Below are 14,937 nucleotides of genomic sequence, written 5' to 3' on the forward strand. Positions count from 1 at the left end.
TTTATCATCCAGTTTATTACACTTCTGAACACTATTTAATTCTCCTGAGAGTTAATGGCAACCTGGACTATGCCTTTACAGTGAAATAGTTACACATAGTAACTGTAATTTCTCTGCTATGTATTTCACACCACAATGAGTTGACATTAGCTTATTCTTGCGGGGTATGAAGGACCTGATAAATATATACAGCAGTCGTTGCAGTAGAGGAATACAACCAGGAAGACATGCTTGCATATCACAAGGCAACATAAAGACAAACTACAAAAACAACTTTGCACATGTTGAGTGCATTTTATAAAAGACACAAATTGACCTAATATGAGGAAACTTTGACCACAGAAAACAAGCCAGATCAGAGCAGCCATGGCCAAGTACTGAACTTAGGAATGTCTTGGTACAAGTTACACTAAAAACAAGTTCAATATGCAAAAACAAATAAAAAAAAGTAAATTAATAAATAGGAAAGTATGGGGGACAAATGCATAAAAGGCTGAAGAGTGTCATCATACCTCTGAGTATCCTTCCAGTTCTCCAAAAGGCTCAGTAAAATCACTCAAACTTTTCTTCAGAGTCTGGTCAGCAGGCAGTGTGTTGTCATTGTAAGATGATACAAACTTAAAGTCACTGGTTCTGGATCCTGTTGTCAGGTAGGCATCATAATTATAGGTGCTGCGTAAAGTTCCTGTTCCATCAACATCTGCGTAATTTGGAGGAAGATAAGCTCCTGGGATGGCTACTGCTCCATCAAACAACAGTCTGGGCTTTCTCCTACGACAAAACTTCACACCCAGGATGATGATGATGAAGGTCAGAAAGAAGGTGGACACAGAAACCAGCGCAATGATCAGATAAGAGGTCATCTTGGAGTTCTTCTCATCATAAGAAATGTCTTTCAGTTCTGGCACCTCAGCCAAGTTATCAGAAATAAGTAAAAACATGGAACAGGTGGCAGACAGAGAGGGCTGTCCATTATCTTTCACTGCAACAATCAGGTTCTGTTTCATGCCGTCAGATTCTGAAATGTCCCGCTGTGTCCTGATTTCTCCACTGTGTAGATCAATACTGAAAAGACTTGGATCTGTGGCTTTGACTATATGATATGAAAGCCAGGCGTTCTGTCCAGAGTCTGCGTCCACTGCTATCACTTTAGACACCAGAGACCCTCCATGTGCAGCTTTGGGGACCAGCTCAGTCATGAAGGAGCTGCCCTCTGGTGCTGGGTACAATATCTGAGGAGAGTTGTCATTCACATCAGATATGAACACACTGACAGTCACGTTGCTGCTGAGAGGAGGAGAACCATTGTCTCTGGCCATCACTTGGACTTTAAAACTCCTGAACTGTTCATAATCAAATGACCTCACAGCGTGGATCACTCCTGTGTCTCCATTAACAGATAGATAGGAGGACACCGAGGCACCGTTCACCTCACCAGGTAACAGAGAATAAATCACTGTACCGTTTTGTCTCCAGTCAGGATCTTGAGCAGAAACAGTACATAAAGAGGAGCCAGGTTTGTTATTTTCACTCACATATGCGCTGTAGGACTGTTCCTCAAACACAGGTGGGTTGTCATTGATATCAGCTACAGATAAATGAATAGTTTTAGAGGAGGACAGAGGAGGAGAGCCTTCATCAGTGGCAGTGATTGTAATATTGTAACCAGATACTAGTTCACGGTCCAGTTGTCCTTTGGTCACCAGAGAATAATAGTTTTTAATAGAAGGAACCAACTTCAAAGGGACATTTTCCTGGATGGAGCAGCGAACCTGTCGGTTATTCTCAGAGTCTCTGTCCTGTACATTAATGATGCCCACCTCTGTACCAGCTGGAGTGTCTTCTGGTATGGGATTGGTCAGTGATTTCAGACTAACTACAGGGGCGTTGTCATTCACATCAGTAATAGAAATGATAACCTTAGCATAAGATGACAAGCCCAGACCGTCTTTTGCTTTAATACGTATTTCATATGATGCAGTAACTTCATAGTCTACAGTCTCTATTACACGTATTTCCCCTACTTTGCGATTAATTGCGAATTTCTTTCTCACATCTTCAGAAACATGTCCAAAATCATAGGTCACGTCTCCATTCACTCCCTCATCTGCATCAGTTGCGCTCACTGTTATCACTACAGTACCAATAGGAGAGTTTTCAGGCAGACTGGCTTCATAAACGGCCTGGCTAAACACTGGGGCGTTATCATTAGCATCCAGTACAGTTACATGTATGACCACTGTACCTGATCTCTGAGGAGATCCGCCATCTAAAGCTGTAAGGAGTAAATTAATTTCTTTCTGTTTTTCTCGATCAAGTTCTTTATCTAAAACAAGCTCCACTGTGTTTCCATTAGCAGCCAAAATGAAATTTTCGTTCTTTTCAAGGCTATACTGCTGAACTGAATTTTGTCCTACATCCGCATCGTGAGCCTCCTCGATCACAAAGCGAGCTCCTCTCGCTGCCGATTCTCTAATTTCAAGACTAATCAATTTTTCGTTGAACTGCGGAGAGTTATCATTAACATCTTGAACATTAAGGCTGATCCGATGCAGCTCTAGAGGATTTTCCAAAACGAGCTCTTGTTTTAAGATGCACGAAGCCTTTTCGCCACAAAGCTCCTCTCGGTCAATCCTCTCCGCCACAATCAGCTCGCCGCTCTTCAGGTTTATGTCACAGTAACGTTTATCACTTTCTTCGGTGTCAATGCGGGCTCTTCTGGTGGACAGCGCTCCTGTCTGCAGCCCGAGATCCTTGGCGATATTTCCAATAACGGATCCTCGTTTCATCTCCTCCGGGAAAGAATAGCTCATGTCTCCATGCGCGACGTTGATCCAAAGAACGAATAAAAAATATCCCCACGACAGAACAATGGCGAATATAGAATTCATCGTTGAGTAACTTCAGTCAGTATGAAGAATCAGTGAATAATGAAGTAAATATTATTCAGTACAAGCAGAAAACACCAGCAACCTCACAAATCTGCGATATTCCTCCTCTACAAGACAGGAGCAGTATGATGAAGACACGCAAAACGGGAGACGAGACTCTAAATATCCTATTCCTGTTTTATAGCGCCACCCTGGGGTCATGTTTAAGAAAAATCTCCCAAAACTTCAAACATGTTCAGTGTGTCCAAGAATATAGAAAATGTATAGTTCATCTTTACTCTTCTGTACAATAGATGGCTTGATAAAAACAACAACATATTTTCTCAACCTTGTACTTTTGAAGCAGCTGTGGTATTAAAAAATCCAATTTAATGCAGAATTGATTTTTTAATGCATGCACTAAGTCTCTTTCTTAACCATGAATATTTTCAATACATTTTTTTTTTGTCAGAAAGTTCACCTTAAACGTTTGTAGGTGAAAATAAGACTGGTCAACAGTTTAATAGCATCTCGTCTGGAAAACTGCAGTTATCATATCTTCACTTTCCCTCATACTTCCACTTGAAAACTGCATTTGTTTCCAAATGCTGCTATCTTTGTGATATCCAGAAATCCATCCACCATTTCACCTATCTTTAGCAACTTCACAGAATCAAAATCAGATTCTGCCCTGAATTTGAAGTCCTGTTTTAAATTTTAAGGTCATCCATCACCTCACTCCTTCATAATGTATTTATCTGAACCTCCTCCACATGAACTCTCCTTCTCGGTCTTTTAGTTCAGCCTCCTCTGTAAGCCTCAATATGACTCCTTCTCATCTGACATGGTGGTAAACAAGGCCTCAAAATGATTTCCCACTCATCTCTGAAAACATTGGCACTCTCATTTTAAATTCCAGCTGAAAATTCATCTGTTCAAACAAGAAATTTCACTTTAATTTCCTTTTTGGTTTCTCTAAAGATTTTCTTACACTACTTTGCTTTTTTAGAAGGTAAAAGTGTGTGATCTGAAAGGTGCGTTTTAAATCAAATGCATTATTATTATTAAAAGTCTAAAGAGGAACAAATTTTTATGAGATAATATTTAAGGGAACAGTATTTAAAGTTATATTTTACAGTTGACATGGCCCTCAAAAACATATTAAGATGAAAAAATATATGATAGATGTTGATGGATGACTTTTGAATTTAGAAAAATGTCAACAAAGAACAGCTCACTAAGGTAATGACAAAGGTAAGAAGTACAGCATAAAACAAACTGATGTTGATCATTTAAAATGACAGATAAAATGAAATAAAAAGTGAAAAAAGGAAAAATCATTAACAATAAAACTGAAAATAAAAATGTCATATTTTTTTTAGAAATGTTTTGCAAATTATAATTCAATAACCAAAAAACCATAAGGAATGAGATAAAAACAAATTAATAAATACATATCAATTAATCAATTTTGCATATCAGCATATCATTGCAGACGATGGGGCATGTGATGCTTCTCTGCAGCGTTAGAGGAAAATACCTTAAAAAATTTGTTTGCACATCAAGTCAAACTGAAAAAACAACTTTGCACAGACGGAGTGCATTTCATAAAGGACACAAATAACCTAATTATGAACAAACAGAAACAAAACACAGTGGAGCAGACCAAAGGAAAAATTTAATCTAGGACAGTTTTGGTTGAAGAAAATTATGTTAAGAACTATTTAAATTTGCTAAACAAATATTTAAATAATTATGAGAGTATGGAGGAGGGGGTAAATGCAAAACTGTCTGAAGAGTGTCGTCATACCTCTGAGAATCCTTCCAGTTCTCCAAAAGCCTCAGTAAAATCACTCAAACTTTTCTTCAGAGTCTGGTCAGCAGGCAGCGTGTTGTCATTGTAAGATGAAACAAACTTAAAGTCACTGGTTCTGGATCCTGTTGTCAGGTAGGCATCATAATTATAGGTGCTGCGTAAAGTTCCTGTACCGTCAACATCTGCGTAATTTGGAGGAAGATAAGCTCCTGGGATGGCTACTGCTCCATCAAACAACAGTCTGGGCTTTCTCCTACGACAAAACCTCACACCCAGGATGATGATGATGAAGGTCAGAAAGAAGGTGGACACAGAAACCAGCGCTATGATCAGATAAGAAGTCATCTTGGAGTTCTTCTCATCAAAAGAAATGTCTTTCAGTTCTGGCACCTCAGCCAAGTTATCAGAAATAAGTAAATACATTGAACAGGTGGCAGACAGAGAGGGCTGTCCATTATCTTTCACTGCAACAATCAGGTTCTGTTTCATGCTGTCAGATTCTGAAATGTCTCGCTGTGTCCTGATCTCTCCACTGTGTAGATCAATACTGAAAAGTTCAGAATCTGTGGCTTTGACTATATGATAGGACAGCCAGGCGTTCTGTCCAGAGTCTGCGTCCACTGCTATCACTTTGGACACCAGAGACCCTCCATGTGCAGCTTTGGGGACCAACTCAGTCATGAAGGAGCTGCCCTCTGGTGCTGGATACAATATCTGAGGAGAGTTGTCATTCATATCTGATATGAACACACAGACAGTCACGTTGCTGCTGAGAGGAGGAGAACCATTGTCTCTGGCCATCACTTGGACTTTGAAACTCCTGAACTGTTCATAATCAAATGACCTCACAGCGTGGATCACTCCTGTGTCTCCATTAACAGATAGATAGGAGGACACCGAGGCACCGTTCACCTCACCAGGTAACAGAGAATAAATCACTGTACCGTTTTGTCTCCAGTCAGGATCTCGAGCAGAAACAGTACATAAAGAGGAGCCAGGTTTGTTATTTTCACTCACATATGCGCTGTAGGACTGTTCCTCAAACACAGGTGGGTTGTCATTGATATCAGCTACAGATAACTGAATAGTTTTAGAGGAGGACAGAGGAGGAGAGCCTTCATCAGTGGCAAAGATTGTAATGTTGTAATCAGACACTAATTCACGGTCCAGTTGTCCTGTGGTCACCAATGAATAATAGTTTTTAATAGAAGGAACCAACTTAAAAGGGACAATTTCCTGGATTGAGCAGCGGACAAGTCTATTATTCTCAGAGTCCCTGTCCTGGATGTTAATGATGCCCACCTCTGTACCAGCTGGAGTGTCTTCTGGTATGGGATTGGTCAGTGATTTCAGACTGAATACAGGGGCGTTGTCATTCACATCAGTGATATAAATAATGACCTTAGCATATGATGACTTCCCCAGACCATCCTTTGCTTTTACACGTATTTCATATGATGTTGTAACTTCATAGTCTACAGTTTCTATTACACATATTTCCCCTACTTTGCGATCAATTGTGAATTTCTTTTTAACATCCTCATTAATGTGTGCAAAATCATAGGTCACGTCTCCATTCACTCCCTCATCTGCATCAGTTGCACTCACTGTTATCACTACAGTACCAATAGGAGAGTTTTCAGGCAGACTGGCTTTATAAACGGCCTTGCTAAACACTGGGGCGTTATCATTAGCATCCAGTACAGTTACATGTATGACCACTGTACCTGATCTCTGAGGAGATCCGCCATCTAAAGCTGTAAGGAGTAAATTCATTTCCTTTTGTTTTTCTCGATCAAGCTCCTTATCCAAAACAAGCTCCACTGTGTTTCCATTAGCAGCCAGAATGAAATTTTCGTTCTTTTCAAGGCTATACTGCTGAACTGAATTTTGTCCTACATCCGCATCGTGCGCCTCCTCGATCACAAAGCGAGTTCCTCTTATTGCTAGCTCATGGATTTCTAGGTTGGTTAATTCCTCATCAAACAGCGGAGAGTTATCATTAACATCTTGAACATTAAGGCTGATCCGATGCAGCTCTAGAGGATTCTCCAAAACGAGCTCTTGTTTTAAGATGCACGAAGCCTTTTCGCCACAAAGCTCCTCTCGGTCAATCCTCTCCGCCACAATCAGCTCGCCGCTCTTCAGGTTTATGTCACAGTAACGTTTATCACTTTCTTCGGTGTCAATTCGGGCTCTTCTGGTGGACAGCGCTCCTGTCTGCAGCCCGAGATCCTTGGCGATATTTCCAATAACTGATCCTCGTTTCATCTCCTCCGGAAAAGAATAGCTCATGTCTCCATGCGCAGTTTGCAGCAGAAAAAACGAGCAGCTCCACGACAGAAGGACAAATATGTTCAAATCCATTTTTTTAAGAAATTGGTGTAATATAAGCAATGGTATTACATCAGTCAAAGTAAGTTAGTAGCGACAAGATATGGAACAAACGCGATCCGCAAATGATCCGCACTGTCTTTATCTGCAACAGCTCAACGGCGAATGAAATAAATCAACAAAAGAACAGACATATATTTAAGGCTGGTGCACAGCGACATCTTGAGTTCAGCTGACCGACATAAACGGTATAAAAATAGTATTTCGTCGTAATTTGGAAACGGAACGCAGGCTTATCGTGGATTTTAGTAATTTTTTTTCAGCAATAATTTAACGTCAACTGGGTTCAATTTAAAAGTATGGGTGTTTTGAAATGTATTTTTTTCCAGATATACTTTTATTTTACACGCTTACATTTTAATTATTCTGTAACCTAACAGATAAATCACTGAAATCTATCAGAGAGTTTTGTTTTAGGCAGTTTGGCATCAGACCACTAAGCAAATTCTTTTGAGTTTTAAAGGATAATTTTGTTCTAAACCTTTTCTAATCATCAGCCGTTTTTAAACACAGGGAGTTGATAACATGTAAATTGATACCTTGAGTTCTGATTAGATCTAGGTGCATGGGGAATTTACATCTTCTAATTATTTCTATTTTATTTGTTGTTATTGCTATTTATAGTTGTGAATAAGTGGAAAAATCCTTTCTAAAAAAACAATTGAAATGAAGGATTTTCTACAATGTGTATTAAAATCAATTTATTTAGCATATTTCAGTTTCTCTGTCCCCTCCTTTCCATCTTTAACAATTTTATAAGAACATTTGATCTCAAATTCCTTAGCTCTACAATACACTATTTCACTGTCACTGGCTTTTGTCATACTTTTGAACACATAAAGAAATGATTATTACTCAGCACTTTATCTAATTGGTATCTAACTGACAGTCAATTGATTTATCTTCTTAGAAACAAGACTTAAAGTCCAGACACAGCGTGGCGCAGACATCAAGTTGATAAGCAGCTAATTATACAAAATCATACGCTTGTACCAATACAAGAAATGTCAACAGCAGACATGCTGCAGTCCCCACACTCAACTCATCATGTTTTTCTTGTTTTACTTGCTGAAAACATTTATTCACCAAGAGAAACGTTGGTGCTTCATGGTTCTGCGTGCTGCAATAAAGGTATTTGACACTCCCTTTGACTTTCTTTAATCCTGACCAGTCCTGAGTTAGACCCAAAAATGCAAACTTAACATATGAACAGGAAATTGAAAAGTAATGAGAAGTTTTGATCTATATTTTGTCCAACTCCTGCTGCAGATGTTTAAGTTTTTAAGATTTTTTGAAAGCCTTTTAACATGTTAAAATGATGTCAAGCATTTAGAAACTCTCACTCAATTTTGTTTAAAGCAACATGTGAGTTTTATTTGTGTCTTTCAGGAGGGTCAAAAGAATTACTGGTACTTTTTGTTTCTAGCAAGATTGCAATATAGATAAGGACAACATCCATGTGTTTGGAGAAAAATATCTGCATTGGATCACATTTCTATAAGATCCATTGCCAAACCCTGTCCAACTAACTCTCCAGGTGCATAACATGCAATAAAAATGAATAGTCTCTCCTACTTTTCTGGTGCTTTCATTGTGGTTGTAAGATGGAGATTTCTACCAAGTTCAAATTTTCTGAATAACCACTAAGTTAGCACATTAAGTAAGCACATTTCAAATTAGCAACTTCTACTAAAGTAAAGTTCAAATACAGACCACTGAGATTTATGGATACATTTAGATTAAGGAGAAATCGCAGATAACCTGCTTAAACTGCAAACTTCATACAAACCCAAACTTCATAAATAATGGATATGAAAGAGTAGCTAAAAAGGTGTTTGCAACTCATGGGTAAGACATGCATTCACAACAGCATGTTTAAGTAAGCTTTTAAAATCAGACTGGTTAACAAATGAGTAGTACTGAACTTGACATAAGTTTTAGAAAAACAAATAAAAAACCACTTTGTGTCACTGAGCCTGTGCTTAGGTGATGTTTGTATGGGTTTGCCTCACCAATTATGGACTTTTACACGTTAAGCTTACTAAAGGTTATATCTCGGTTTTAATTGTCACTGCACATCAGAATTTAAAAAACACAAGAATATGGTCTTTTATAATTTTTGCCAGGAAACATCTTTCTATTTAATGGCTTATAGGAAATGGACCAAAAGGAGCTATGCACTCACCAGGAAAAAATATGAGATGTGCTCATTGACAGAGATAAAAAAAACACATTTCAAATAAAAAAAAAACAAATTCAGTTGCAAACAGAAAGAAACCATAATCAACAAAATGCATTCTCTTGAAGAACTGTAAGCCACCTCAAAAAATTGCTATCAAATTCAGGAAAAAATACCAAACCTGTGGCACAACAAAAGATCCTGGGATTTTGCTGTGAAGGATATTTCATTGTGATATTAAAAAGTTTCAGCTGCACAGCTGTAATTAAAATCATTTATTCAGAATAAATGAAAAAGAAAACCTGAGTGCCTCTCAAGAGTGGCTTATGTGCTGAAAAGATGTAAAAGTACACAAAACAGACTATAACCTGACCAAGGATGAACACCTAAACCAGTCCTTACATGTCTTTTTCTATCCAATGCATCAAGATGAACCACAACAGGAACAACAAACTATCATTTAAGTATAAAGCAGACTCAAAACAAAATTCAGAGCACAACTTTTATAATTCCTTTGCCATTAAAGAAGTTGGATATTTTTAAAACCACTGTTGCAATTGCAGTGAAAGTCTTTCATACAATGAATCTGACAATGGTTAAATATTTTTTTTTAAAACTAATTGGAAAAGATGTCTGAACAGCAATCATGAAGTTTTAATTAAACTACATCACCTACAAAGTAATATCAGCATTGGCCTTAAGTACAGAAGACCCACAATTAAAAAAATTTCAATATTAAAAGCTTAAAAGAAGAATATTGAAATTTTAAGATTGCCATAAACAACATATTGTATAAAAAAAGCATCGTATATATATTGTACTTCTTTATATGTAAGCTAAAGAAGTGGATGGGTTACACAGAATTTGAAAAAAAAAAATTATAATGCTGAGCCACTGAATACGCAATAGAATAATATTATTATATATATATCAATATGTTCAAATATGGTTAATTGTAATCACATATGACACAAAGAAACAACATTATTCAATGCAAAAATCATCCAAATAAGAAAAAAAAATATGCCAAAGAGAAAGCATTTCTATAAATGACTTGTGTTTCAGCACCAAGGACAGAGAAGACCAGGACAAACACAAAAATGCATGAAGGCTGGGACGTAAAACAAGAGCAAAAGAAAAATGCGAATCGCTGAAAACAAGAGCAAGAAAGTATTTAATAAATTTCAAATAAAATAGGTTCATACCTCTAGAGAATCGTCACTATCTCCAAAAATAATGGCAAACTCTGTTGGACTTTTCTTCAGAGTCTGGTCAGCAGGCAGCGTGTTGTCATTGTAAGATGAAACAAATTTAAAATCATTGGTTCTGGATCCTGTTGTCATGTAGGCATCATAATTGGAAGTGCTGCGCAAGGTGCCAGTGGGGTCAATGTCTGCATAATTAGGAGGGAAATAAGGCCCAGGAACTGCAACTGCTCCATCAAACAACAGCCTGGGCTTTCTCCTACGGCAAAACCTCACACCCAGAATGATGATGATGAAGGTCAGAAAGAATGTGGATACAGAAACCAGGGCAATGATCAGATAAGAGGTCAACTTGGAGTTCTTCTCATCATAAGAAATGTCTTTCAGTTCTGGCACTTCAGCCAAGTTATCAGAAATAAGTAAAAACATGGAACAGGTGGCAGACAGAGAGGGCTGTCCATTATCTTTCACTGCAACAATCAGGTTCTGTTTCATGCTGTCAGATTCTGAAATGTCCCGCTGTGTCCTGATTTCTCCACTGTGTAGATCAATACTGAAAAGTCCAGGATCTGTGGCTTTGACTATATGATAGGACAGCCAGGCGTTCTGTCCAGAGTCTGCATCCACTGCTATCACTTTGGACACCAGAGACCCTCCATGTGCAGCTTTGGGGACCAACTCAGTCATGAAGGAGCTGCCCTCTGGTGCTGGATACAATATCTGAGGAGAGTTGTCATTCACATCAGATATGAACACACTGACAGTCACGTTGCTGCTGAGAGGAGGAGAACCATTGTCTCTGGCCATCACTTGGACTTTGAAACTCCTGAACTGTTCATAATCAAATGACCTCACAGCGTGGATCACTCCTGTGTCTCCATTAACAGATAGATAGGAGGACACCGAGGCACCGTTCACCTCACCAGGTAACAGAGAATAAATCACTGTACCGTTTTGTCTCCAGTCAGGATCTCGAGCAGAAACAGTACATAAAGAGGAGCCAGGTTTGTTATTTTCACTCACATATGCGCTGTAGGACTGTTCCTCAAACACAGGTGGGTTGTCATTGATATCAGCTACAGATAAATGAATCATGTTAGAGGAGGACAGAGGAGGAGAGCCTTCATCAGTGGCAATGATTGTAATGTTGTAATCAGATACTAGTTCACGGTCCAGTTGTCCTGTGGTCACCAGAGAATAATAGTTCTTAATAGAAGGAACCAACTTAAAAGGGACATTTTCCTGGATGGAACAGCTGACAAGTCTATTATTCTCAGAGTCTCTATCCTGTACATTAATGATGCCCACCTCTGTACCAGCTGGAGTGTCTTCTGGTATGGGATTGGTCAGTGATTTCAGACTAACTACAGGGGCGTTGTCATTCACATCAGTGATAGAAATGATAACCTTAGCATAGGATGAAAGTCCAAAACCATCTTTTGCTTTAATACGCATCTCATAAGATGTTGAAACTTCATGGTCAATGGCAGCACCTAAGCAAATTTCACCTTTTTTACTATCAATGTTAAATATTTTCATTACTTCATTGGTAACATGTCCAAAATCATAGGTCACATCTCCATTCACTCCCTCATCTGCATCAGTTGCGCTCACTGTTATCACTAAAGTACCAATAGGAGAGTTTTCAGGCAGACTGGCTTTATAAACGGCCTGGCTAAACACTGGGGCGTTATCATTAGCATCCAGTACAGTTACATGTATGACCACTGTACCTGATCTCTGAGGAGATCCGCCATCTAAAGCTGTAAGGAGTAAATTAATTTCCTTTTGTTTTTCTCGATCAAGTTCTTTATCCATAACAAGCTCCACTGTGTTTCCATTCACAGCCAGAATGAAATTTTCGTTCTTTTCAAGGTTATACTGCTGAACTGAATTCTGTCCTACATCCGCATCGTGAGCCTCCTCGATCACAAAGCGAGCTCCTCTTGCTACCGATTCATGAATTTCTGACGTTATTAAGTCATCCTTAAACTGTGGCGAGTTATCATTTATATCTTGAATATGAAGGCTGATCCGATGCAGCTCTAGAGGATTTTCCAAAACGAGCTCTTGTTTTAAGATGCACGAAGCCTTTTCGCCACAAAGCTCCTCTCGGTCAATCCTCTCCGCCACAATCAGCTCGCCGCTCTTCAGGTTTATGTCACAGTAACGTTTATCACTCTCCTCGGTATCAATGCGGGCTCTTCTGGTGGACAGCGCTCCTGTCTGCAGCCCGAGATCCTTGGCGATATTTCCAATAACGGATCCTCGTTTCATCTCCTCCGGGAAAGAATAGCTCATGTCTCCATGCGCGACGTTCAGCAGAAAAAATGCGTAGCAGCTCCACGACAAAAAAAACATTTTGTGGAAATCCATTTTCAAATATCAGGTGTACATGTAAATCGGGCAAGTTTTCAGCTCAATCACTTTATCATGAAGATATAAAACTAAAATCTACACCACAGCTTAGCCCCACTGTACTGTCATTGTTAACAGCTCAAAAGCGCATAGACTACGAGTCGACAAAAGAGAGAGGAGTTAGCATTTAAGACTGGTATGTAGCGACATCTTGAGTTCATACAGAAAAGGTAACCGAAATATTTTCAATTAATCTTCAGCATCTACACGTCCAAACCTTCCACAATTTTCATCTTAATTTTTTAAGTTGCCTTACAGAAAATATTTCCCACTTCCAGTCACACTCCACCATAGCAGATCAAATCAGATCTTTCTCCCTGTCAACTGCTCTAACTCCTGAGAAAATGACATTTGAGGCGAAGGAAAACTGTTGGACACACAAGGAGACAGATGGCCACCATATATCAAGACACTACATTGCAGCACCCAATGGCATCTACAATCACCTTATCCATCATATAGCACTTCACAAGATTGCTCTGCTAACAATCTTTCTTCAGCAGCGGAGACGACAGCAGGCCTGATTCACACCAGTTATTACTACATATATTTGTCAGCTGGGTTGATAATATCTGTGGATGGAAAACTAAATCATGAACTTTAAGCTTGAATTAATACTTTCTGTTTGACACAGGAAAATGGAACTCAGTAGATTGTTATTTTTATCTATAAGCAAACTGTCTGAATTTTGTGTTTTGTGGAAAGAAGAAGTATGGACCAGATACCTGCAGAGGGTTTTTTCCTCTCAGAATAGATTACTGATGGGTAAAGTGGAAGAGAGAACTGCTGTCTATAAGAACTTTGCTTGTACTCTTAGATTTTGTTCTCAGCTGTTATGAGAGACTTCAAAACGCTGTTTCGGCCTTTTGAATATTAAATGACAAAATTAATTTTATTGTTCTTGATTTGTTCTTAATTACAACAGTGTCTAATCTCAAATATAATTAATTAATCTCCATAACATCTCTTTGACAATTTGTCATTTTCAGTCTTCTTATAGATCCACAAATGCCAGAGTAACGTGCCATCATCCAAGTAAAAAGCTACTCAGTCCGTAAGTACAATTTTTCCACAGCAGCTCAATAATTTTATGAAATTCCCATCAAAGTTTTTGTACATTTCTAACTTTTTCCACAAGATACTAAAAATCTCAAAGCACTGCTGTGAATTTATAAATGACTCTACTCAGTTTTGTACAAAGACAAGGTTTCATTTACCAATTACTGCAGGCCTTAGTATTTCATCATGAATAAAACTAGCTTACCACATCCATCAAAAAGGCATGAGTAAAGAAAAATCTGTTCTGTAGACACAAAAGCTCTGTCAAAGTAATGTTTTTTTATTAGCTCTGTTAAAGTATTCTGTCTTCATTTTTGTTATAATCTGTGACTAACATTTCATTTTAGGGATCACAAACCGAAATACAGGAAACCCAGTTTTTAAAATCCTGCTTTTCAATGAAAAAGTATGTTAGCAATTACTAAATACAACACTTAACGCATTCACAAAATATTGAAAGACATATTCATTACTCCCAATGTGACTTCTTGTTCAGGCTAATCATTTTAAATGAACTGTATATCTTTGAAACATGGCTGTACTTTACAGTTGAAAGAACGTGAAAAGCAACAGGTAACCATTTTAGAATATAGTTAGAATATAGAATATAATTAGCTTAGAATATATATATTCTAAGCTAATTATATTCTATATTACGCCTGCCTGAAATGTACTATAGTACATTTCTGTGCAGGCGTAATATCAGAACAAAACAACTATACTATCAAAAAAAGAAGAAAAGAATCTGATGTGACCACTGAAAGACACATAAAATATAGAATATGACTCAGTCAGACTCTGACACAACAATAAGAAAAATCACTGCTAGAGGAAAAGGCCTCAAAGCATGCTCTGAAAGTAAGAGTGAGAGAAAGCCTAATCTGAACTAAAAGGAACCAGCACTTTATTTTAAAGTTCCTATGATAGCATTGAATGTAGGCATGAGCTTTTGAACTCTAAGTGAAATGTGCATATAAAATGAAAACAAAAAATAAG

At 38.1% G+C, this 14,937-nt stretch overlaps 1 protein-coding gene across 14 annotated transcripts in view; it reads right to left on the minus strand.

The window, feature by feature from the left end:
* LOC102232233 (protocadherin gamma-C5-like) overlaps positions 1 to 14,937 on the minus strand; it is a 255,082-nt gene that overhangs the window by 191,026 nt on the left and 49,119 nt on the right. Inside the window, exon 1 of one of the 14 annotated variants that reach the window (XM_023328459.1) lies at positions 10,465 to 12,921. The exons of 11 other annotated variants lie outside the window; for them this stretch is intronic. In XM_023328459.1, coding sequence (XP_023184227.1) covers positions 10,465 to 12,840 — 2,376 coding nt within the window. In that variant the 5' untranslated portion in view covers positions 12,841 to 12,921. Of the gene's footprint in view, positions 1 to 512; positions 3,335 to 4,680; positions 7,169 to 10,464; positions 12,922 to 14,937 lie in introns of those variants that run through there. 2 more of the 14 variants (XM_023328460.1, XM_023328458.1) reach the window with 2 other exon arrangements.

The sequence above is a fragment of the Xiphophorus maculatus genome, chromosome 23 (assembly GCF_002775205.1).
Source record: "Xiphophorus maculatus strain JP 163 A chromosome 23, X_maculatus-5.0-male, whole genome shotgun sequence".
Taxonomy (NCBI): domain Eukaryota; kingdom Metazoa; phylum Chordata; class Actinopteri; order Cyprinodontiformes; family Poeciliidae; genus Xiphophorus; species Xiphophorus maculatus.